Raw genomic sequence first — 25,999 nt, forward strand, 5'->3', positions numbered from 1 at the left:
CACATTAAAATACTGTAAGAAAATAACAGAATACTTCTTAATTTTATTTATTGATATGATTATCACTGTTCTTAAATTCACTATAAGTTGTTGGAGGAAAAAATGCTTTATTTCTGTGGTACTAATTAGCACAATTTCTAATGCATATTAAGAAATCTGTTAACAGGTTTGAAGAGAAATACTAACCTATCTTTAGTAAAAATTGCTTCAGAAGACCAATTTTGTGTTACATTCTATAGTGCATTATTGTATTACATGTCCCTTATCTTTATAAGAGAAAATAATAACTTGGCCTGTTGCTGTTAGGTGATTATTATGAAATAAAATTATATTTGTTTTTAATTATAATAATTTTATTATAATATTTTCATACATATATACAATATATTGTGTTCATATCCATCTCCCAATTTCACTTCTGACCATCTCTAGATTCTTTTGTATCCATCCATCCCCTCTCAAATTTGTGTCCTCCATTTTTATTTTTTAATATATTCCAACTCATCCAATTAGTGTTGCATATATATATATATATATATATATATATATATATATATATATATATGATCATCAACTACTAATATCTTCTTTTGGGTTTTAGGGTTAGGAGTTCCTTGCTAATCCCTGCTGGAATTTTGACCAGTTTGATCTTGTTCAAGTATTTTGAGGGTAACTACAGCAACTAGGAATTGAGGTGTTCAATAGCCATGTCATGTCCAGAAGACAGGATTTCACAGTACCCTGTCCCACTCTGTCTCTTACACTCTGTCTGTCTACTCTTATTATATTGTAGATGACCTTTAATCTCAAATGCTGGAGAACAATCACAATTAGAAAAATAATTTGGCTTAATAATCTTGTCTTATTTGTTACTCAATACATTGCTGATATTTTTTTCTGAGGAAATGGTTAAAGAGATGGGGAATTTTGATTTTAAGGTGGGAAAAGGTGATGGAGAAATAGGGATTGGCAATCACAGGAGAGAGAAAGAGAGTGCCAATGAGGGAAAATATAGTGCTGGATGAGTAAAGTAGAATTAAGATAGGTGTTAAGGAGTGCTTTGAAAAGTTCAGAGGTCATCCATGAATTATGAAAGGTCACTATGAAAACGATGGAATGAATAGAAACCACATTGCAGAGAATTCAAAAGAAAGTAGAAAAATTAAAAGGGATAGTAGTTAATCCAAATAACCTGTTTTAATTTTGCAAAACTCATAAAGGTATTTATTTTCTGACAGATGTCTCAGTTGGGTGTTTTAAATTAAAAGTCGATTTTAATGTTAATTAAGGAATTTATGTTTGATTCATTGGGCATTGCTTATAGAAAATAAGTTACCTTCTAGGGTCAGACATAAAATAGTTTATATTCTTGGAATGGAAACATCCTCAAGAGTAGCTACAACAAACACAAGAGTACCATACAAAGAAATCATCTGTTGTTAAATACAATTATTAAGTATGATTGTACCTTGTTTCTTTCCTTCATCTTTGGTCTTAAATATGTGATTCATTAAGCTCAAGTATCTTTTTTTTTTTTTTTTTTTTTTTTTTTTTTTTTTTTTTTTTTTACCATTTATACAGTGGCTTAATTTTATTCTCCATACATCTCTGCAGAAATCCATTATTAAATAAATAGCATGCCTTTTAATTTCTTCTTGTGTTTTGATAGAATCTCACCTTTAATTATTATTTAACAATAGAACAAATAGAAATATCTGTTATTCTATTTCTAGTAAAGGAGAGATTTATCTATTTGAAATAGATAAATGAGATTTTTAGATCAAACAAATTCAGTAATTTCGATCCCCTATCAGTTTGAGTGATGAATAAATATTGTTCATTAAATTACACAGTGCTGATTAGCCAAGTAATTATTTTTTTAGTTTGGTTAGTAAAGGATATGGCATAGGCCCATAGATAAAAATATGAGGAAATACAAACAAACACATTGATGGACAAATATATTAGAAATTTTCAAAACTCTACCCATGAAATTGAACAAGTATAAGTTATATAAAGAAGCCCAAAATGGAGGACTATTGTATCACATGTATCAGAGCATTCTCATTTACATATGCTCTTCTCAAAACTATGAAAAGTATTGACTTGAGTCCTCATTAACAATCTCAGTAAATTTATTTGAATCCATTGACCCCACTTCTGATACATTGAAAAAGGAGGTAACGTTAGTGCCTACCTAACAGAGTTGTGTTTAAGATTAATGTGAGGTGAAACATATTATGTTTTTAGGTTATTCCACCTCCCGTAAAGAGCAATGACATAAGCATTGTGTATCACCATCATCATCTTTTTATAGATTATGTCCTAAATATTTATATACAGTTATAAGAAGCATTTGTATATTTGTGTGTATAACAAATATGATTTAAAAATATGCCTATGCTTAGTGCTTGGTTGGGATCAGATAGTGGAGTTAACCCAATGTCAGTAGTGCTCAATGACCAATTCTGAAGAGCAACTTTCAGTTACTCCTAGCTCATGGCTTCTGCGTTCTCATGGTCAGCACACGAGTTAAAATCTACTTAAGAATTTTTGTTGATCTTTATGACCCCAGCCTGTTTGGACATAAACACCCTCTTTGTCTTGTTTCTCTGCCTCAATAGCATTCTGAAACTCCAGAGGATGGGAATCCATCTCATGGAGTGACAACCACCGAGTCTAGAGGCCACTTTGTTGACCCTTCTCATCCGGATTACAGCGATGACAAATAATTATTAGTTACTCAATACATGAGTATGTTGTGAATAAAATAATTTAGGAAAGTATCATGACCAATCTGTATCTACCTTGCTCATTTGTTACATAAAGAGTAATCCTGGTAATTTATTTTTAATTTAGTTAATGATATGTTCATATGCAAAAACTGAAACTGGTTAAAATTCTTAGCCAAAAACTCTCTAGGCAAAATAGTGTTTTAGGACATTTTATCAGTTAAGATCCAGTTATACTATTGACTTTACTATTTAATTCTGTTCACAATCTTCCTAGTGCTGTGGCCCTTTAATACAGTTTCTCATGTCCTGATGACCCCAACCATAAAATTATTTTTATTCCTACTTCATAACTATAATTTTGCTATTATTATGAACTGTAATACAGATATCTAATATGCAGGATATTTGATATGCAACCTCTGTGACAGGGGTTGAACCCCCAAAGGGTTACAGGCCCACATGTTGAGAATTGTAGAAGTATCTTCTATTCTTTTGTTGTAATCTCACTGGGAATCTCAATGCCTCTGACTGCTATCCTAAGTCTAGAACCTAGACACTTCCTAGCCTCTTTACATTCTAATCTGGGTTTAGAATGTTTTCAGCCTCTGAGCCTTGCTATTCTTTCTTATTCTTTCTTTATTCTGGCTGACTGATTCAAGTCAACTGTTCTGGCTCACACTCCTCTCCCAGCTGGCATATTCAATCTGGCTTTTCTCTCAGCCTCCGAGTTGTTCTGCTTAGCCTCAAACTAACTGTATTAATCTGTTCTGATCTCCTGGCTCCTTCTCATTCCCTGGCTTGTTCTATCTTCACCTGTGCCTAGCTTGTTCTCTGTTCACCCTGTCTCTGAAAATGCTCCCAGTAAAACTGCCTCCTTCTCTTTCTCTTTCTGTACAATTTGCCTTCCCATAAAATTTACTGCCTTCTTGCCATGCCCTCTACTGTATTTCTGTACTGTACCCTCTTCATTCTGGTATTCTCTCTCTCTCTCTCTCTCTCTCTCTCTCTCTCTCTCTCTCTCTCTCTCTCTGTCTTAAGTAGCTTCCTTTCCAGGCTCATCTCCTGAAAGTTGGGCATATCCTATTCTGTCAGATCTTTTTTTGATTCACCATTTTGTCTGTGACTCAATTAGACATCACTTTCAAACACCGTTGCTTTCTTCTACAAACTTATTTTACCTTTATTGTGTGAGACTAAAGGTGAGAACCTAGCACATGTCTGTATTCTAGCCAGAGGGATTAAAGGGATTAAGGCTGAGCTACCCTAACTAGAACCAGGGTCAAATATCCTGGAACAGGGAACTGCTGTTTAGTTTGACATTTCATTGAACTTTGTACATTGCAGTTTACTCAATATAATCTTTACAAGTTATTGTTATATTTGAGTAGAGTTATTAAATGATCAACTGGAAACATACCATTTTTATATGTTTATGCTTTTATTAGTGAAATAAAACAAAGTCTCTTTGTTTTACATGTATATAAAATGCTGGTAATGTTTACATTTTTTTTTTAATTTAAAAAACATGCTTATTTTATGTGTATGAGGGTTCTACCTACATGGATGAGCATCATGTATTGGTAGTACTCACAGAAGCCAGAAGAGGGCATAACAATCTCTAACACTGGAATTACAGGTGGTTGGGAGCTAGAAATTTAGCTGGTTCCTCTGCAAGAGCAGACATTGCACTTAACTGCCGATCAATGTTTTACTGCTGAAATACTGAAGAAATACCACTTGCAAACCACACTTTACACCATTAAATGATGAAGTCAAATACTCCATGGAATGTGAAAAATCATATATATTCAGTCAGCATTCTCCTTTGTCCCCCCATCCCCCAGGACAATGTCATGTGTTAGATGTTCTTTCAGCCTGGGTGCAGGAACAGCAAGATGTAGCTCCCAGGCAGCAGCTCCTTAAGGAATGTCCCTTTGTAGCTTCCATGAATTGAGGTCTTTTTAAATCATGGTCTTTCCTATTTAAAATTAGTTTGTTTAACTAATTCCCCATTATAAATCATGAAATAACTGTAACTGAAAACTACTTGAAGATGCCAACCTCTCACTAATTTTGTTAAGGAATAAGTATTTTGTTGACTCTAATTAAAAACTTAACATGGAGTATTAGAACTTATATTAAGAATTAACATATACCCATATTAAAATATATGTGAAAAGACTTCTATTATAAAATAATAGGTGTTTTGTATTATAGGTGGCAAAATGTTTTTAAAAACATAATTGCCTTATATTGACACAACAGAATACAGTTGCTATCTTCTCAGTTTTAGTTTTAAATAAAATTTTAAAGTGAGGTCAAAAATGCTTCCACAAATTAAGCTTATAATATTTCCTAATGTTTCCATGCTAAACCTTAGAAACAATTTACAGCATAGATCGATAATATTTACCTATATTTAAATGTGATTTATTAGCTGACTGTACATAGCATCTTTCCTATGCTTGTCTTATTAAAACAAGACAATTCTACTTTGTGGCCAAATTTGTTGAAAAAAACCTAAGACATACAAAATATAGAATTGACCCAGAAATTGATGAACCAAATCTCTATCAGTCTAGCTGTTGAAAAAATAAATGTAGACTGGCTTAGGGCCAAAAAAGTCTTATTTATAAAAAAAATATTACTTTTACAAAGACGAGCTACTTGATGGGTTGGTAAAATATAAATTGCTTTAAACACTAGTTGTCCATTATCTCAGGGTTTTCTCTTTCCCTAAATAGCTTAAGGGAGTATACACTTAAGCTATTTAACACTTTAAATACACTTTATACACTTTATTTAACACTTCTGAGGCTTAAGAAAGGAGACAGGAGTATTAAACTCTTTTCGTGGTTGTGTCAACACCTGTGCTGAGCACTTGATCCTCAGCAAATCACTGCTGAATAGGCATTCCATGTTTTTTTCTTTTTTCTTTTCTTTACAAATGAGAGGCAGGAAGGTAAAGAGGTTATGGAGACTGCACAGGGCTGGCTTGCAAAGCTATCATTTGAATGCTGCCTTACCTGAATTCCCATAAGCTGATCTAACACAGCATAGAGAATGGCTGAAAGCCTCCTACGTGAGGAAAATAATCCACCTAACTGTTCTCTAAGCCTGCTGATGTAACCAAAGTATTTGCCATCATTTAATTCATGGTACTTTGGTGCTATATCTGCAGCACAGGCTTAAGAAGCATACTGCCTGCATTCTCATGTATGTTGATTTTTTTTAAAGAAATAAAGAACATCTTTATTTCTTTATTAAAGTTAATAAATATGTTATTAACTTATATTTTATTATATTTATTTATATTTATTATGTTTTATTATATTTATTAACTTATATTTATATTATATTAAGTTAATAAATAAAAGTTATTAAATATAAAGTATTATTAAAGTTAAACTAAGAGCTAGTAGTACACATTCATATAAAACAGAGTACCTTAAATGTTTCTTTTACTACTACTACTATTACATATGATAGCATAAGAACTAAACCTAGCGTGCTCTCTCTGTTCCTGTACTTTCTAAGACAATATAGGCATGCCTATTGTAATACACATTTATCAGTAAGAAATTTCAGGAGCTCTGTCTATTGAGTGGTTAGAAACGTTCTTAGATTTCTTCTTATTTGGGGTAGAGAGCACACAAAAGGTGTTTAGAATCTCACTCCACTAGTCATATGCATTAATTGCTTTAGTTAAGATTTCAAGGACTTCATTGAGAAGTTATGAAGAGAGTGTACAATCATGTCTTGTTCTTAATTTTAAAAGAACTGCTTTTAGGTTCTCTCCACTTGAGTTGATGTTGGCTCTGGGCTTGCTGCAAACTGCCTTTATTATGATTTGGTATATCCTTTGTTTCCCTAATCTTTTCAAGACTTTTACCATGAAAGGGTGTTGGATTTTGTTAGAGGCCTTTTCTACATCTAGTGAGATGATACTGTGGTTTTTGTCTTCCAGTTTGTTTTTATGGTGGACTATATTTATCAATTTACATATGTTAAACCATCCCTATGTCTCTGAGATGAACTCTACTTGAGAATGGTATATATTCATTTTGATGTGTTTTTATATTCAGTTTGCAATTTTTTATTGATAAGTTTTAAATTTATGTACACATGATACATTGGTCTATAATTTCTTTCTTCATTCATGTTTATTTTATTTGGGAATTAGGGCAACTGTGACCTTGTGAAATTAACTGGTCATACTGTTTCTACTATTTCTATTTTGTGGTAAAATTTGAGGAGGATTGGCATTAATTCTTCTTTGACATTCTGGTAGAATTTTGCACCAACTAAAACCTTCTGGCCCTGAGCTTTATTTAGGTGTGAAGGACATTGAATTCTTTTAGCTACTGGTTCTATTTCACTACCGGGGTTTTTCTCAACCTTCCTAATTCTGTGACATTTTAAAAGTTTCTCATGTAGCGGTAATCTCCAAACTATCAAATTATTTTTGTTGCTAGCTTATAACTGTAATTTTGCTACCTTTATAAATTATAATAAAAATATTTTGGAGGTAAAGATTTGCCAAGAGAGTTATGACCCACAGATTGAGAACCAATGCATTAGGGGTTATAGGCCTGTTTAAATTGTTTACATGGTATGTATTGAGAAAATTTTTTAATTTCTTTTTTATTTTTCAACTTGGTAAAGTATGGTTTTCAAATATATCTTTATGAGTCTCTGGATTTCTGAAGTGTCATTATATCTTCCTTTCTATTTCTAATTTTGTTAATTTGGATATTATTTTTCTGACATTTTAAAATTTGTGTAAGAGTTTTCAATATTATTGATTTTCTCGATTGTTTTAATGACTCTTTGTATAAGTTTTTGTTTGTTTGTCTCTATTTTATTACATTACCCCTGAGTTTCATTAGGTCTCATCTTCTCCTTTTAGATGTGAGTCTGTCTTTTTGTTCTAGAGGTTCAAGTTATGCTGCTAAGTTACTAATATGAAATCTCCCCAAAATTTTCATGTAGGCACTTAATACAATGAATCACTTAGAACACGCTTCATTGTATCCCATAAGTTTGGATACATTGTATATTCATTTTCAGTTCAAGAAAGTCTTTTAATTTTTTCATCAATTTTGTTACGACTTTTTTTCATCAAATAATGAGTTGTTCAGTTTCCATGAGTTTGTAAAATTTCTGTTGTTTTTGTTGTTCTCCAGCTTTAATAAATTGTGGTCACAGAATGCAGCGCATTGTTTCAATATTCTTGTATGTGTTATGACATGTCCTAGTATATGATAAACTTGAGAGAACCTTCCAAGAGGGACTGAAAAGAAGGTATACTCTTTGTGTGTGGATGAAATGTTCTGTAAATATGTTAGGTCCGTTTGATTTATAACATCAGTTATCTCCAGCATTTCCCATTGACTTTTTGTTTCAATAAATTGTCTGTTGGTGAGAACAAGATATTGAAGTCTACTACTACCAGTGTGTAAGGGTGAGTATGTGATTTAAGCTGTACTAGTGAACAAAGACACCCTTGTCCCTTTAGCAAATAATTACAGTAGGTTCGCTCCTAGGGTTCATGATCTATCTATCCATAGTTTTTGGGAAGAATAATATGCCAGTTATGTGTTCCATTCTTTAGAGAATGCCTTAAGTCTAATCACTTTAAAAAAGACTTCATATTTTCAGGTATGTAAATAAAATTAGTCAGACATTATATGTATCTATATACATATGTATCTCATAGTCACGTGAGAACTACATATATACATAGTTATACTAAGTAATAACTAATCAGAAAGCTGAGTATCTCACAATAAGTTCATCCTCACTTCACGAGCTGTGAGAAAGAGACAATCACATCTAATGTTTTCTGCTCTCAATAATAGGCAAGGGAAATTAATAGCATACAGATTAAAATATTAAATATTAAAAAATGTGTGCTGCCTGCCACATAAGTGCTGTAGGCAGATGATGCTGAAATTTAGGGGGAATGGAAGGAAGAATAAATCATGTCTTTCTTAACACTTGCATTATTAAATGCTAAGAACAGCATTGCATTTTATCTAGGACAACTGTAGTGGGATGTTTATTGGTGTCTTGAGCATGCTGCTGAAAGCCATAAAGAGCTGTTGCAAGCTGATGGATTGTGTAATTGTTGCAAAACCAGGATGGGGTCAAGTGGTGTTCTACAGAGTTCATTTGAAACCAATAGTGCAGAAGGAGCAAGGAAACTTTTCATACCAGTAGTATATCTAGTCTTTGAATTTTTTAGTGCCTTGATAGTCTTCCTGAAGTTATGATGTATTAAATGTATATCTGAGTAAACTATATATTTCAATACCAATAAAACTTTCTGGGGAAAATAGAGAGAATATTTTCTAGTTGTTTCAAGTATATTCAGAACTTGAGCACTTGTGTTTTCTACTTAGTATAGAGCAGATCACAATGAAAGACTTTTTGCTGAAAAACAAAAACAAAAACAAAACAAAAACAAAAAACCAACCCTGCAAATATATTCAGCCATTAGAATAGCTTGGAGAATTTTTCTCTCAAACATACATGCTCTCAAAGCTTAGTTCCCACAAGAGTTGGTAGTGAGTGTGTGTGTGTTTCTTACTCCTTTTCTTCCTCTCAGTACTCCTCCTTCCTTAGCTCCTCTTACACATCACCCTTCCTGTTAAAATGAAACTTTTCTCTCAAAATACAATTAGAGCATAATTATGCCAATTTGTACCAGTGAGGTACAGGATAGTCCTAATACCCAGTCCATCCTTTTGTTGACTAACCAGCTCCTCTGTCATCTATTCTAACTAAAACATTTAGTTCTGAACCTGGCTTTAGGATGAATGTCAGCTGACGACCATCCACTCAGATCTTTTCTCTTAAGGTCAATAGCTATATGTTTTCAACCCCATCAGAAATCCAGAATGACTGAGTTGACTATAATTGTGGGAAGCACAAATCATAGTTTCTAAAACTTGGCCAATTTATGGAGACCTCTGAACACCTGGACACTCGCTCTACTTCAAAACGTTGGAGCATCTGTTCTTCTGCCTTCTGGCCCAGGATCATCTGACAGACGTTAGTGCTGCAGAATTATTAAGGGCTGATTACTCTGTCTAGGCAGATATAATTAGTCGACTATTCTGCAAGTGTGTCCTTTTCTGGACAGTAATTTGTCTGTAGAAGGAAAGTGGCAATTCTTGCCTAGTGGCTGTCTCACCACAACTGGAGTAACTCCAAGGATGCTCAGTTTCTTCTTAGAATTCAATATAGGAAGCTGTCCGGAGCAGACAGGTCTCTAATGAAAATGAACATTAATACTGAAATGTTTGTCATGTCAATTCTAAGGCTTTCTGATGTTTTGAAAATCAGCTATCCATGTAAGGTAATCTGGACTGTTGCCTGTTAACTCCACTCAGCGATTTCTAAATAAAACATAGAGAACACCCTTATAATAAACTCCAAGTCATGAATTTGCTATAGTACCTTAACTCACAGGCTGACCATCTCAAATCAGTTTAAAAAAGTTAAAGAAGGACTGGGTCTAAGCTTTGTATTCCTAAATGTGTTATACTGGTACAATGCCTATGGGAGTAACAATGTTCATCTCAGTCTTATATCACTAAGAAGCTCATGCCAATGAAAATCTTAAAATTCGTAAACAAAGTAAATTGGTGCCATTTAAGAATTTATATTTTCATCTTGATATTAATTATACAGATTTCTACTAATAGGTTATGGCTATGCAATAAACCCTAGCTAATCCTCTCTATTCCGACAAAACCACTACTTTTCCCTAGAGAGACAGCCCAACATTTACCACCTTAGTCCCCAAGCCCAGGGAATAGGGGCGCTGACTCATCATTAGCTTCTTCAAGCTGATTATGGGCGTTGAGATATTAGAAGAGGAGTGGGGGGAAGAGCAAATTGACAATCCTCTGATGCTGTGTCTTCGCTGCCTCCAGATGGAATTCCCGGACCTCAGAGGTTTGAGCAGGTCTGCCCAGCTTGCTTGTTGAGTAGATACACCAAGGCTGATCATTCTGCAATATACAATTCTCAAAACAAATTTTAGTATCAAGATAGTTTTTTTAAGAGGGCTGACATTTTATTAAAAATGTTGGTTCTAACTGCTTTTCTATTTTTCTATTTTCTATTTTTCCCCCCTTTTATTGGATATAATATTTACATTTCAAATTTTATCCCCTTACCATATTTTCCCCACCACCCAGGAACCCCTTATCCCATCCCCCCTCCTCCTGCTTCTACCTCCAGCACCCCTCCCCACCCTCAGATTCCCCCCTCCCCCCCAGTGCTCAGCCTTCAGGGTATCAATGACCTTGTCTCCCACCTATGCCCAACAAGGCCATCCTCCCCTACATATACAGCTGGAGTCATGTGTCTCTCCATATGTGCTCCTAGGCTGGTGGTTTAGACCCTGGGGAGCTCTGGCTGGTTGGTATTGTTGCTCTCCTCACAGGGCCACCAGCCCTTAAGGTTCCTTCTATTTACTCTCTAACTCCTCCGTTGGGAACCTTTGATCAGATTAATGGATAGCTGTGGGTATCTGTCTCTGGGTATGTCCGACTCTGGGGGACCTCTAAGGAGACAGCCTTATCAGGCTGCTGTCAGCTTTCCCATCCTGACATCCCTATCAGCATCTATTTTTGGTGACTGCCCATGGAATGAATACCCAGATGGAATGGTCTCCCTACAACGTCCCCTTCAGATTCTGTCCCACACTTTGTCTCCATATTTGCTCCCTTGGGTATTTAGTTACTCCTTCTAAGAAAGACCTAGGCATCCTCACTTGTTCTTTCTTCTTCATGAGCTTCATGTCGTCTGGTAGTTGAATCTTTGTTGTTTCAAATTTTTGGGCTAATCTCCGCTTATCAGTGAGTAAATACCATGTGTGTTCTTTTGTGATTGGGTTACCTCACTCAGGATGATATTTTCTAGTTCCATCCATTTACCTAAGAAATTCTCGAATTCATTATTTTTAATAGCTGAGTAATATTACATTGTGTAAATATACCAATGAAGCTTTCTTACATTTTAAAAGTGTTTCTAGCATGTACATGGATAATTAAAAGATTAAGGCTATTTTGGTGAATTAAGGAAAGGGCAAAGATGAAGATTTGTTTTTTCATACAGACATTTTAATGCTAAGGTTATTAAAAAAATATTGTTATCACTAGAAATAATGAATGAACCAATGAAACAGAGAAGAGAAACCAGAAAGCAACTTGGTTATATTTTCATGGAAGCTAATCACAGGTGGCATATGGTTTACAGAAAGAGGATTACTTAGTAAAATAGTTTGAAATCATGATCTACATAAAAATAAGTTGAGAAAAGCATAAATGACTGCATATTAGATACAATATTTCACAATCATAATTGTTTTAAGGTTGGTGTTTATCATATAAAATGATGTTTTCACAGAAACATTTTTCATTCATTTATCTTACTGTTCTATTGATGTGAAGAGTCACCATAATTCTTATAAAAAGAAGCATTTAATTGAGTCTTGTTTACAGTTTTTGAGGGTTAGTTTGTGATCACTATAGTGGGAAGCAGATAGATATGGCAGCAGTGGAGCTGAGAGCAGAGAGCATTATGGCCTGATCCACAGGAAGTAAGGAGAGATAGAGACAGAGACAGAGAGAGAGAGAGAGAGAGAGAGAGAGAGAGAGAGAGAGAGAGAGAGAGAGAGTTAGAGTTCTGGATTGAGCTTCTGAAAAAAATCTTTCAGTCACGCATGTCTTTTAACAAGGTCAGACCTAATTCTTCCCAAAGTAGTTCCACTCCCTAGTGACTAAAGATTCAAATATATGAGATTATGGGAATATATGAGATTATGGGAGCTATTCACATTCAAACCACCATACACGTGTATTACCATTTTAAATTCATTCACTCCTTATCTATTTCTGTCTCATCCCCACTCACTCTTTTACTTCCATAATAGCATCATTCATTCATCTTGTCTTTTCATTTCAGTCTAGAATCTGTCTCTGAGAGAAAACATACCATATCCGCCTTTTTGAAATTAGCTTTTCTCAGTTCACTTGATAATATCCAGTTCTCTTCATCTCCCTAACAAAAAGTTACATTTTTATCTCTGTAGGTTCCTGCTATATTTCAGAAAATGCTATTTTATGAATATTTCAGAATATTGCCAAAAGGAGAAGTTGTATCTCTGGTTTTCCAGAAATTTGAGAACAGAGACAATAGAAACTATATAAGTTTTAGAAATTGTGTCAATATTTTGTTGTACAAACACATTCATAGTGATAGGTGATTCTATTTTCAGAGAACATATTTGGGCTCAAGAGTCCCATCCATGAGTTGCCTTTTTCTCTTAATCAGTGCTCATGAAATTATAACCTTTCCTCTGTGTAGGAACCAGGTCAAACAACAGTTTCCTATTTCTGTTTTGATTTACTGCTTAGACTGTGAAGTGTAGTTTTATTGTTCTGTCATCAACATGGCACAAAGATGTTCGATACATGCAAAGTTGACACTTTCTCTGAGAACTGGTATGAGTTATGTTGAAATTAAAAAACATTTTGTAGAAGCTAAAAAATTTAAAAAGTATATTTTAATTCAATAAATGAATTCATTCGCTTATTCATTTATCATAATTATTCATTTGTTTATTTCTATACATTGAATGCTTACTCTATTCTTGTGTAGTGCTTAGCATAACACAGATATGCTGCTTACAGGTCAGAAGCAAGTGGCAACTATATATGTAAAATGCTATCTTTATTGAAAGACACTGCAAAAGCCTAAAGGATACCTTTGCTACAAGTTAGGAATGCTTTTTCTGTAGATATTATTCAAGCTAAAATGTAAGATATGAACAGTTTTGGAGACCTGAACTTACTTGAGATAATATTTTAGGTAGAAATAACAGTAAACTTATGAGATATTAGAAAATGCTTAAATGAAGGAAGTTAAGGGCGTGGTTTGCTGGAGATGTAGATTTCTACCAATTTCATTTTCTCCACCAAAACAAGTAGGTTGGATTTATCCTAAGATCATTGGAAAACAAATGGCCAATTGTAAATAATCTATACTACTGTTAGAACTGGATTTGTGGCAAACTCCATGAAAATGCAATATTAATGAATTTGACAGAAAATATCTTAGTATGATAGTACATAAATGACCAAGAATAAAATAAGAACAGGATGCTACATATGTTTATGGTCATTTCTTTTTACTTTTGTTATTTGTGGATGCATTATTTAGCATTACTTTCTATGTATCCCTTTTTCATTTATTTTCTTCTCTTATTGAAAATAGATTTGTCATATAATACAGTCTGATAAAGGTAATTTCTTAAGGGCAAATTCTAATATGTTTCCCATTGTGTCATTTTTAGATTAAAGTCTTCTAAGGCACATGAATATTCAACTCTTTCATGAATTTTTGAAAAACTAAGATCAATATTCATCTCACAATTGGGTTTTTCAGTACAAGCCTTCTAGGAACCTTTGGAACACGATGCCTAAAAATCAGTAAAGGAAAGTTTTACCAAGTTGCAAAATGCTAGTGCATTGCAAGTAACCAGAATTGTATTTTTATTTCTGAGATTTTCTTTTCATATTCAAGTTGAAAAGTCTAGAACAATTTTTTCCTCTCATTCATTTTACCTACTCCATATGTTGTCTAATGCTATTTTATTTAATAGAAAGCTCTCTATCTTAATCAAGTCACACCAAACAGGACCTTCTAGACCATAAAACTTTCTTGAAGTGTTCCCAATTTTTTTTATCCAATATTAAATGGTCAGTTCTAAAATCCTATACATATCATATTATATGGACTGTAAACATATTGTAAATATATATTTAGGAATAAAAAATTATACAACAATTAAAGAAATAAAGAGTATGTCTTTGAGATAGAGCAAGGTTGTGCATGGAGAGGCTTGGAGAGATGAAAAGGAAAGGAGAAATGATATAATTTTATTTTACCTTCAAAAAATTAAAAGGAAGAAATAGATGAGATATTCTTTCAGTATGCTCATGTGCTCTCTGCTGTGCTTGTTTTGTTTCTATTAGGTTACATCATCGTAATCTAGAGTTGTCTTATACTACTAAAGGATGTGTGTAATAAGCCAGAGATATTTTTTACCTCCCTCAAGTTTCAATTTGAAGAATAATGCTTAGGAAACATTTCTATAATTAACAGTAAAATGAGGGAAGCATAAAAAATAAATATACAATGATTTGTAAGAACTGTATGAATGGGTTTATTTAAATTAGTACATAACCCCAAGGACTGTCATGAATATTTGTTAGTATTTTTTAAACAGCCTATGGTTTGTGATAGTTTTAGCTTTCTAAGAAAAATACTAAATTTGACTTTCAACCTCTACTTTAGAGCAATAGTTGATTTGTGTTTTATTTCTTTTACAAAATATGGCATAAGTGACAATTGAAATATTTCATTCATGAGATGATGGGACATCAATGGAGGGAAGACCCTTGGTCCTGTGGAAGTTTGATGCCCCAGCATAGGGGAGATGCTGGAGCAGAGGGGGAGGAGAAGGTGGGTGAGTGGGGAAGCACCCTCCTAGAGGCAAAGAAGATAGAGGAGAGGGCAGCTGTAGGATGGGGCTCTGTGATGAGGGTAACTGGGAAGTGGGATATTATTTGAGATGTAAACAAATGGAATGATTAATAAAAAATAGATTTCAAGACAAAAACCAAATTTCTAGCCATTTCTTTCTCTAGGTTCTGTGCACTATCCTTAGTCCATACAACCATATTTTTCACATATCCTGTTTATTCTGACTCAGAAACCATGAACATTTCTTTTTTTCTTTCATTCTTTTTGCATGTGCTTTATAGTAATTAATATGTTGTAACTATAGTTGTTTCTAAGAATATAGTTTAATATAAAGACAAGGATATTGTACAGTTGAGACATATGTAGATTTTTTTTCTCAGTTGATAGCATGTGTTAAAGGGAGATATGTCTAAACCAAAGCTAGGAAGAATGAGGGGGGCTTATCATGATTTCAAGCTATGTAAATAAAATGTCCTTTAGTACACATGAAAATAATATATATTAGAAATACATCTCAGATAATATTTCAAAGAATAATCTTTAACATTAGTGATTATAGTTTTTGTGTCCATTTATGTATTTAAAATGTGTAAAAGTAGAACTAGAGTCAAGGCAAATACAATGAACATAATTGAAAAAAATATTTAATGAGGCATTATGTCACCATAACTTGTAGATTTTAATGAGTATTGTAATTACCTTTTCTATTGCTTTGTGAAAACACCTTGAGCAACTTATTATTTACAAAAAGCATTTTATTTGGGGCATTTGGTTCCAGAAGGTTAGAGTCCACTATCATGGTAGAGACTGTGGCAGCATAAGGGTGGGCATTGTCCGGAGTAGAAACTGAGAGTTTACATCTTGATATATAAGCAAGAGTCAGGAAGAGCTAACAGGGCTTTTAAATGCCCAAAGCCTGCCCTCAATAACATAACTCCACCCACAAGGCCACACCTCTAATCCTTCTCAAAGAGTTCCACCAATTTGAGAGCAAGATTTCAAGTATATGGTCCTATGGACACCATTCTCATCCAAACCACCACAATGGGAATACAGAAGAAACATCATCGACAGTTACTAAGTTTAAATGTATTTTATTTAGAACTCATAAAATCGGTCTTCTATAAGGTTATCTTATGTACTGCTTTTGACATACCTAGATGTTTAAGTGTTTTTACTTCAAATGACAAAAGATTTTGCAAATATCCTAAAATGATCAACCAGCAACATCAACCCCGACTGTCAAATGGGAAAAGGAAGATGGGATATTTGTGGTTAATGGATACAGAACTTCACTATGGGGAGGTTTTACAAGTTCCAGGGAGGAGTGCTAGAAACAATACTAGATAAACGTGAATATACTGAAAACCCACAAGAGCGTAGACTTCAAAATGGATCAGCTTTGTGTATATATCAACCAATGAATCTTAGCTTGTTTAGAGTTTGTTGATGTAAGAAATAGTCGATGTATGTACGTGTTGTTCTAATCAGTTTGAAAGATCTCCATTTTCTTCAGTATGAGAGGATGATGCTCCGTATATTTTAAAAGCAAGGATGACACACTTATGTTTTATAATCAAAACCGTTCTGACAATAAGTTGGTGATTATACAAATATACAGTTCCCTTGAAGTTTCCAGAATAGAAAAGAAGTTGTAATTACATCTTTATTTTGATCTTTCCCAGCAAATATTTTTAACATGTTCTTCTTCTTTCTCTTTAGTTCTTTTCTTCTTTTTTCTCAACATGGATAGTTAAATAAAATAGATATCAACCATGGGTGACTTTTTAGAGAACACTGAAGGCATCTGTGATGCACTAGAGTAGAAAGGTAGAACAGTTTTAAAAATCAGAGTACTAGACAAAGAATCAGCTGACGATGTGTGCTCTGAGTTTCTTCTTCATTTACTATCCCAGGCCCTGCATATGCTTGAGTAGCAGATGTATTTCCAACATACAGGGGGGAAAGAATTATTTCTGTTTTCCTTAAGTAGTGTACTTGAACATGTTTTAAAGTTTATAAAATACTGTAAAATATAAGATAGTGTTATTATTTGTGTGGGTGCTGCTGTTAATAATTGGCTATACCAATTATTTCTGTGTCGTAAGATGACTGAAGCAGGTAAACAAGGATGGAGGCTCCATTCTGTTCTGACTGTATGCCAGGATATGTCAGCTGAGAGATGGGCTGAAACAGAGAGACTGCTATGATTTGTCTTCTTTGATTTCCCTATGGCTTCTCTCTCAATCTGCACTGAACAAGCAACTGATTCAAAATCCTTTGATACAAACAAATTGATACACACACCCCCACACCCCACACACACGCATGCTCTGTGTGTGTGTGTGTGTGTGTGTGTGTGTTCAGAGAGGCCCCAGAGTTTTTTCCACTGCAGTTACCCTTGGGTTAAACACATTTGACAAAAAGAACAGAAATATTGATTATCGGTGAGAAGTAGACCTTCATTTTGTAAATAAACTGAAACATTGTCAGATCATTTTTCCTTAAAATAACTGCTCTAACAAATGAGAGGTTTGCAATATGCTGCTGTCATGCTTTAAAAACCTATGCGAAATTTTTCCTATAACACAAGCGTATTATCTAGATAATGAAGATATACATTTTTCCATTAAGGGCAAAAGCTTATTTATTTCTGTGTGTTTCCGTGTGCTTGTTTATTTTGGGAGGAACGTACACAAGAGAGTCTTCCTTTATACTCTAGAAAAGCTTGACACAGCCTTGACAGACAGTGTTTATTTTCTTTCTGTACCTTTTGTGAAGTATTGCGACTCTAGTTGTGTCCTGTCACTCAATAGGTTGAGCACGATTGCTAATTTATTGCCAGACTGCAGCACTGTGATTTGCATTCTTAATCAGAGTGCAGATTCCCATTGTAAAATGCTATCCTGTTGTTCCTTATCCAGAATCCTTTCGTTCTTCTTGTCGCCCCCATTCTCCAATAATCACCCTTAGAATTTTTCCCTTTACAAAATTCCCATTTGGAATCGGCAGCTTATAGGGGCTAAACTAATAATGATTTACAAAGCCACCGATAGATTTTTTCCTCTTTACATCTAAAAGTCCTAGGTCGCTAAATAAAATCCTTTTTAAAACAAAAGATTTATACTTATTTCTTTGAAAACCATGTTTTTATTGCTCCTTGATTCTGAAAGACGTGAACGTAAAGGTCCTATCTTAATAATAACCTTTAACAGACCAGCTTCGTGATAGTCTAATTGCATCCCTCCTTGGCACCTTTAAATCAAATTAACTAGACACTTCGTGAGGAGGTAAAAGGAAAGGGCATTTTTGTAATGAATCTGACTGGGTGAGAAGAAACTACTGCAGCAGAAAGACACGACGAGAGAATCTGGGCTTTCCCACTGTTGTAGCAAAGGGGGGAATTATGGGTTGGTGGTCCGCTTCATGGTAGAAGGACACCCCTCCATCTGTTCACAGTTCAGCCTGCTTCCAGTTTAAAGCTGAGATTTCAACACAATCCTCAATTTCTTTCCCCCATTTTAAATGCAAAACGAGGCTTGTAGATCACAGTGTTTCTGCTCCTAGAATCCAGACCCCTTTCCACTCCCCCTCCCAAAATTATCCGGCTGTTTGTTTGAGTACCTGCTTACTGTGGCACACACAATGGGCAGCTTTGAGAAGAAAAATTGATAATCTTCACGGAAGAGTAATTTGAATGAAATTACACTTGACAGCCAGTCTCTAAGCAAACAAGAGGCGCGAGGGAGCCTCAGCTAAGCTCCAAGGACTTGCCCAAGCCACTGCTGCTGGAGCTGCCCAGGGAAAAAAAGCACCCGCTTTTTTGACATCTAATTGAGCTTTTGACTAATTCCGTGCGCCAGATTCTCTTGAAGAAAGGTAGCCATGGAAGAGAATATGGAAGAAGGACAGACACAAAAAGGTACTGTGCTTTAAAACCGGTTTATTTGTAACTAAGTGATTATTTTGTGCTTTCCTTGTTTGCTTTAGACACTTGCCAGAGAAGCTAATGAATCTTTCTCTCTTGGAAAGCATTTCTCTCTTCCTTTTTCCTCTGCTCCTCACTTGCTGTAATGCCAGTTGCGATCCTTATCATTTGAACATCTTCTAGGTATAGGTATCTAAACGCATATTCTGATATTGATAAGAACAGTACAGTGTGGTGAACTAGTCTTTAGTCCAGTCTTTGTTAGACTTCATTTATTTCATGTTCTCATGTTTGTCAAGCTAAGCTCTGAGATTCCAGATTTCAGTTACAAACACAATTGGTGCACAAGTTGCGGTTAAAAATTTGATGATGTAACCATTATCAATACCTTTGTACAGATCTGATAGAACAAAGAGCAACAGCATTTAGTATAATTTGGTTGGTACTCATTTAATTTATTTATTTTTATGGATGCAGTGGTTTTTTTTAATTAATAAGGAGCAAAGGTTCATGGATTTGGGGGGTATTTAATGACATTAGTTTTTTTTCTTTCTGTATAGCTGATTATAATCAACTTATACCTATATCTTTGTTAAATATCAGATATCATTTTTAAAGCTTTATAGTTATATCTGGCTATATGTGGCATTTTTTATTAAAATTGGACAAATGCTGTCCATTTCAAATGATTCAAACAGCTTTAGAAAATTTTTTATACATCAAGTGGGGCTTCAGAGGGAATTGGTTTCATCCCAGTAGAGGCAGTGTTTGCGCTCATGTCTGTGCACAGGCTTATGTAATGTTAGAGAAAACACTCGTTTTCTTAAGATTAAAAGAGTCATACTACATAATACACATAAAGAAAATAATTTATGAGTATCACTGAAGAGATATGTTTTCAAGGACGATTTTAAATGTATAAAAACGTGTTCTTGTTTTAAAACTACATTTTTAATGATGTCACTGGTAATTTGGAGGTTCAGTGTATGCTTTCTCAAATATATTAAAATGTTCAGGTATTCTTGTCCTCTAAATGTACACACACACATACACAAACATGGATATATATATACACACACACAGAAACTCACACTCCCCTTTGGGTATACTTGCTGTACACAGATCCACCTGTATTCAGAGATTAAGTATGTAAATGTTTTCCATATGCAATAAAGATAATAGATAAGCCAATGATTTCAAAGTTTATGCTCTAGTTGTTAATGACATATGAAGAGAAACATAAAAATCAACACGACTATAACACTGAGCTTTTAAAATAAAAATACCAACATCATTTATCATTGCACAAATAATTTAAGAGTTCATTAGAGATATTAAAGGGTAAATTTCCTTACCAATTCCTATCTATACTACACTAAACATTTCAGGGGACTGCTTTATTTTCTGAATAAATATCTTATTCTCGCATCTTTTTATTTTACAAGTCATATATTCTTCCTAAGCAAAGAAGACAGTTAATTCAATCATTTTAAGTAGACAAATGACACTCATTACACTAAATAAAATCATAAATTATGGACCATGGTAACAGGTTGAATGTTTCTCAGCAAGCTATGGTAGAGGCAGGAACAAAAAAAATGATGTAATGATGTTATGATCTCTTCTCCCTCCGCCCCTTGCGCAATACTAAAAATCGTTCATAGAGGGGAGGCAGCAGAACACTGACAGGATGATCTGTCACAGTGGGTGTCTTATCATTAACATATGCACATATAAGCCAGCTATAGTGGGGGAAAGCAATGTTAAATTAAAAAAATCTATATGGTGCACTATAAGTACCTGATGATTGTAAGTTAAATATCCATGGATTGGCTTGTTTACTTAATTAGGGAAAGGATTTAATTCTCTTCATTCTTGTGTATCCCCCCACCCCCTCAACTATACCCATGACACTTTTTAACATGTTGGATGTTGTCAAGTTACATTTGAACAGTAATAGGGAGTAAACAGTGTGAATTTTGTATTGATTGCTGTTAGAGGAACTATTTGCTAAGCAGATCAAATCACTGGAAGTGTTTTAATAGTGCAGGTAGACAGATTTAATGATTCGTCTCCTGGAAAGGAAAACAGCGTTTTATGTTCTCTCTGTTTTTATTTTCTTAAATCACATAGGATTTTCAATACAGATTCTGATACAAGCATTCTCTCTCTATTGAAAGACATTTTCCAGCCTTCTATTAATTTACTGTCTTTTATTGTACTTAATGTTATTGCTTGACCAGTCTGTTTAAACCAAAGACAACCAGATTATATTAAATAGAGAAGCATTACACCAAATGAACACTTGAATTCAATTGTGGAGTGTGCTAACAGGTTAAATGCTCTGGGTGAGCCATAGCAGATGCGGATACCAAGAAAAGTGATGTCATTGTTTGTTATCCATTTTTGCACCAGTAACTTTGAAAAATCATTCTTTCTCAGGGGACATGGCAACAAATATGTTTTCCTTATAATTCAGATGGATTTGATTTTGTACCACCATCTAACCATAAAACCTTTTAAATTCCACTGGAATGTAAAATTGAATCCAATAGTTTAACTAAATATACCAGAGAAGGATATTTAGTAGATGGTTAAGGTCTTATAAGGATCCCCATAAGAAACCTGTTTTTCTTTATATTTATATGCCTTTCCCATATTGCCTGTAAAAGGCAAACAGGAAAAGTGAGAATGTTTTTCCTGATGCATATTCAGATCAGGAGGGTGAATAATTTAAGAGTCTGGGCGAGTTCTAGCAGACATTGTCTTCAGCCAGTCCCTGCTTTGATTCAATTCTAAAATGGAAGTCATTTCATCTGTTGTACACTCCTTTTCTTCAGTCTCCACGCACAATATCTCATGGCACTGAAGGTTTTCTAATATTATCTTTAAAAAAAAAATCTCACCCAAGTGGCGATATTCTGGAATCTAATAGAAAACATAAAAGGAGACTATTTTGAAGTTGGCCTTTCAGTGTGGTCATAAGAAACCTAATATTATGGCTATGGGAGGTAAAGGTGGTAACCATGTCATGGCATCAAAAGCCCTTGGTTTTAAAAACTGTTTGAGCAAAGGTTATATAATTTTCTTTTTAATCTGGCAGAGACTTGGTGCCTCAGGGTGGGGGAATATGCAGGGGGTCCCACGCTCTCAGAAGAGGGGTCCTTGTGAGGAAGGTACCTAGAGGAAGGCGGCATTTGGGATGAAGATAAATAAATAAATAAATAAATAAATACTAAAAAACAAACAATGAAACCCATTAAGACACAAGACTTGATGATATGACACAAGCCAGTTGTGTCTAGTGAACCAAACAAATTAGTATATGAATTTGACATATTTTTCAGTAGAAGAAAATACTTATATTCGAGTAAATATGAAAATATTCATTGAAAACATTTTGTATTTCCAGTATTGAAGTTTGTCAGTATGGAAAACAATTAGTTGGTTTCATCTGAAAAAAAAATGAAAGGCACAATAATGTCCTCCTTACTTATGATTATGTTTATGAATTGTTATTTATGATCAACTGTAGTCTGGTGAAAGTTCGTATGCTCACTAACTGCTGTAGTCCGAGAGTGTTGAATGAGAAGTTTCACAAACTTCATGTAGGTTTTAGTGTTTCTGCTGTGCTGGGAGGTTTGGCAGGAATGATTATGTTATCTCAATCCATCTCACCTTTTATATGTCTCTCTTTGTACAGTGTATCAATGATGAATATATCACTCAGCCATTTAGTCACCACCTTCACTTCCAGACTAGATATGGAATATTGGATATGGGTTGTCTCAATACAGTGTGCTTCTATCCAAGTACCTCTTACTTTGCTTAATAATCTGAAAGGTACAAAGCAATAATGCTGGCAATTTAGACCAGACAAAGAAATTTCTAATTTTGAAAGCAAATGGTGAGAACTCTTATCTTCTTATTATGTTCCTGAGATACATAAGGCAGGAAAATCTGGATAGGAAATCTGTACTAGTTTTGCTGTCAACTGTCACACTAGAAAAGTCTGGGTTATATAGTGAATACTATGTTCTCAGTCCTTTATTCCATTCCAGCTCATTATGTAGGCATTGTATCATTTTACCTTATCAAACAGATAAGGATGACTAGAGTGCACTAAGCTATTCTGAGAATAATACATACAAATAAACACTGGGTTGACACTTATTACAATACATCATTTATTCTATTATTAGTTTTATGAGTTTATTATTAGTTGGTACTTGCTTACTGGTACTTATTTATTTATTTATTTTCCTAAATATTAGCCTTACAACTACCCATGACATTAGATGTCTACTGGAGATCTTAGAATGTGTACTCTGTGAATAAGAGGGACTACTGGGTTTGGGAGATGATGAGAGCACATGTGGTTTAAGGACTAGAGTTTGAGTTCTTCACATCCACATAATGAGGTACTGAGGAAGAGACAGACAGATCCAGAAACTAGCCTGAAACACTGAACTTTAAGTCTACCTAAAAGGGATAATAAAGGAGAGAGTGGCAATAGAGTACCTATAGAAACATACCTGGTTTCTATAGGTATGTTCACCTCCCATACATTTGCATACATATGCACATATGACACACACCATCAGTACCACACACACACACACACACACACACACACACACACACACACACACACAAATTAAGAGAGGATACTGAACTTTTATTTGTAACGTGCATTTGTGTAAGAGCCATTTCGTCAACTCCTAATAGGAAAATGTATAAGTAGTTTAAAAGGTTTTAATTATTAGTGAATTAGGCTATACATGTATACAAATAAATGAATGACTATTACCTTGTAAACAATTTCAGTTCAGACATTCCTGAATTAGGAGGGCTTTACAGAGGATAGGGGAAATGATGCACAAAAAAGAAAGCACCCATGGTATTACTCAACATGCTTTAATCCCCCATAGCTAAGGCAGCAAAGACAGACACAACCCAAACAAGTACACTATCCAAGGCAAGCTTGGTGAACCACAAAGGAATATAAGTGAGGTGTTACTCAGAGACATGTGGATAATACCAATGGAACCACATCACTGAAAATATGCACTTATATTTAATAAGTAACTTTATACTATTTTCTGCATTTTACATGCAGATATATGAACAAATTATGCATATAATTTGCTTCTGAAAAGGTTTCCTTTTTAATTGAAAGAGTTTTTCAACACTCTTAATGGTAAAATATTTTAAAAGGAAGGCAACTTTGGCTTTACCATACTAGAGAATGTTAGAGAACATAATTGCCTAGTGATTTCAGAAACAGACAGTAGCCTCAGGACTTAACATAAATTAATGTATTGGCTCTTCTCAGTAACTTTAATTGGTACTTGCACTGAGGAAACTAAAAATCAAATAGGTTAATTAACTAAATCCAAGCTACACAGTCGACAGTAATAGTAAAGAATGCACTTGCTCTGGGAATAACTATGACTTTGAGACCAGAATTTGAACTTTCAAACATACTGTGATTTGCACCAGTATCACTAATTGGCTATCTGCCACATGCCCTACATAGTGACTGCGTCAATCATATGCATATCAGATGCATTAGCCATGTTTTTAAATTTATGATGACATTTTGTAGTCTTCATTCTTGGATTTTGACCCACTTACAAATGTCCTTCATAAGGAGAAAAAAAATGTTTTTCATGACCTATCAACCCACAGTGTGAAAATCATAATTATTGTCTGAAAAGATAAACTGAGTCAACTTAATTCACATTCACACTTGAAGAAAATGGTAATTCTTGGTTCTTCTCTTTATTTGTTCACATATTTTCATAACTGTTGTCAGTCTCTTAGCAAATCGGAGTCAAGTTCTATTTGCTACTATAAAATTAGCTCTAACTAAAACAAAAATCAACATTAATTAAGAGGTTTTTCCTATAAAAAGTCTGTGAAGAATGTATTTAGTGTAAGTTTCTGAAAGGAAGTTAACTAAATATATTCCTAATAGATGTTAACATTTCAAATTGACACTGCTTTTTAGCATTCTTTGATGTTTTGAATGATTCTCTGCCTACATCTTTTATTTTCATGACTTGAATAGTAAATTCACAAGCACTCCAAGATAACAGTGATAACAAATAAATATTGATGATACAAAACTTTTATGACTATCCCAAAGAATTATAATAGATTATAGAATAAATGAATACATCTGTTACATTAGAATTGTTAGTATATCAAAACACTTAGTAGCTATAAAGTGACAAACCATCAGCAAAAACTTTTTAGTTATTAATAAGATGTTGGATTAAACTACCTCATTTTCTTTTTCAATGTTGACTCTTGCAAACTTGTAAAAAGAAATTATTTTGCTTCATTTAGTGACTACTTTTCATTTCAACAAATACTTTCACAAATCATCTCTTCAGCTGATTTGTACTGAGGTATTTGGTTGACAAAAATTCCCAAAACCCATCAAAATTTATGTTTTATGAAGAATATAGTAGTCTGTTTTGGAATTTGATACCCTTGTATTTACAGGTTTAATGGGTCCAACTCAGAATGCCGTTTGTCTAAGAAATTATTTTTATCCCTATTCTACTAAATGTCACCCTAAGAAAATGATTATGGGGGAATTTGATGTAATATTAATGTAAAAGTCGTTCCCAGAGCATGTGCATTTTTATAGTTAGAATACTTGCTTTCATTAAGACATGATAACTTTCTAAAAAAAATTATCCTCTTGAATTTTACTGCTTCAGTTACTAATTATGATTTTTTATACTTATGTTACATTTTA

General features: G+C 34.0%; 1 protein-coding gene and 1 long non-coding RNA gene across 4 annotated transcripts in view; one reads left to right on the forward strand and one right to left on the reverse strand.

Annotated features, from left to right (window-relative positions):
• The window catches only part of Gpm6a (glycoprotein M6A), a 238,771-nt gene that overhangs the window by 119,658 nt on the left and 93,114 nt on the right, over positions 1 to 25,999 (forward strand). The window contains exon 1 of one of the 3 annotated variants that reach the window (XM_076914156.1): positions 5,876 to 5,951. The exons of 1 other annotated variant lie outside the window; for it this stretch is intronic. In XM_076914156.1, the coding sequence (XP_076770271.1) occupies positions 5,891 to 5,951 (61 nt within the window). In that variant the 5' untranslated portion in view covers positions 5,876 to 5,890. Of the gene's footprint in view, positions 1 to 5,875; positions 5,952 to 18,626; positions 19,222 to 25,999 lie in introns of those variants that run through there. One more of the 3 variants, XM_034520523.2, reaches the window with a different exon arrangement.
• Positions 16,378 to 19,039, reverse strand: LOC143434700 (uncharacterized). The gene is made up of 2 exons (XR_013104412.1): positions 18,924 to 19,039; positions 16,378 to 17,116 (listed from the first exon to the last, which is right to left on the reverse strand). It is a non-coding gene; the product is annotated as an uncharacterized LOC143434700 (long non-coding RNA).

Source organism: Arvicanthis niloticus, chromosome 16, assembly GCF_011762505.2.
Source record: "Arvicanthis niloticus isolate mArvNil1 chromosome 16, mArvNil1.pat.X, whole genome shotgun sequence".
NCBI classification, from domain to species: Eukaryota; Metazoa; Chordata; class Mammalia; order Rodentia; family Muridae; genus Arvicanthis; species Arvicanthis niloticus.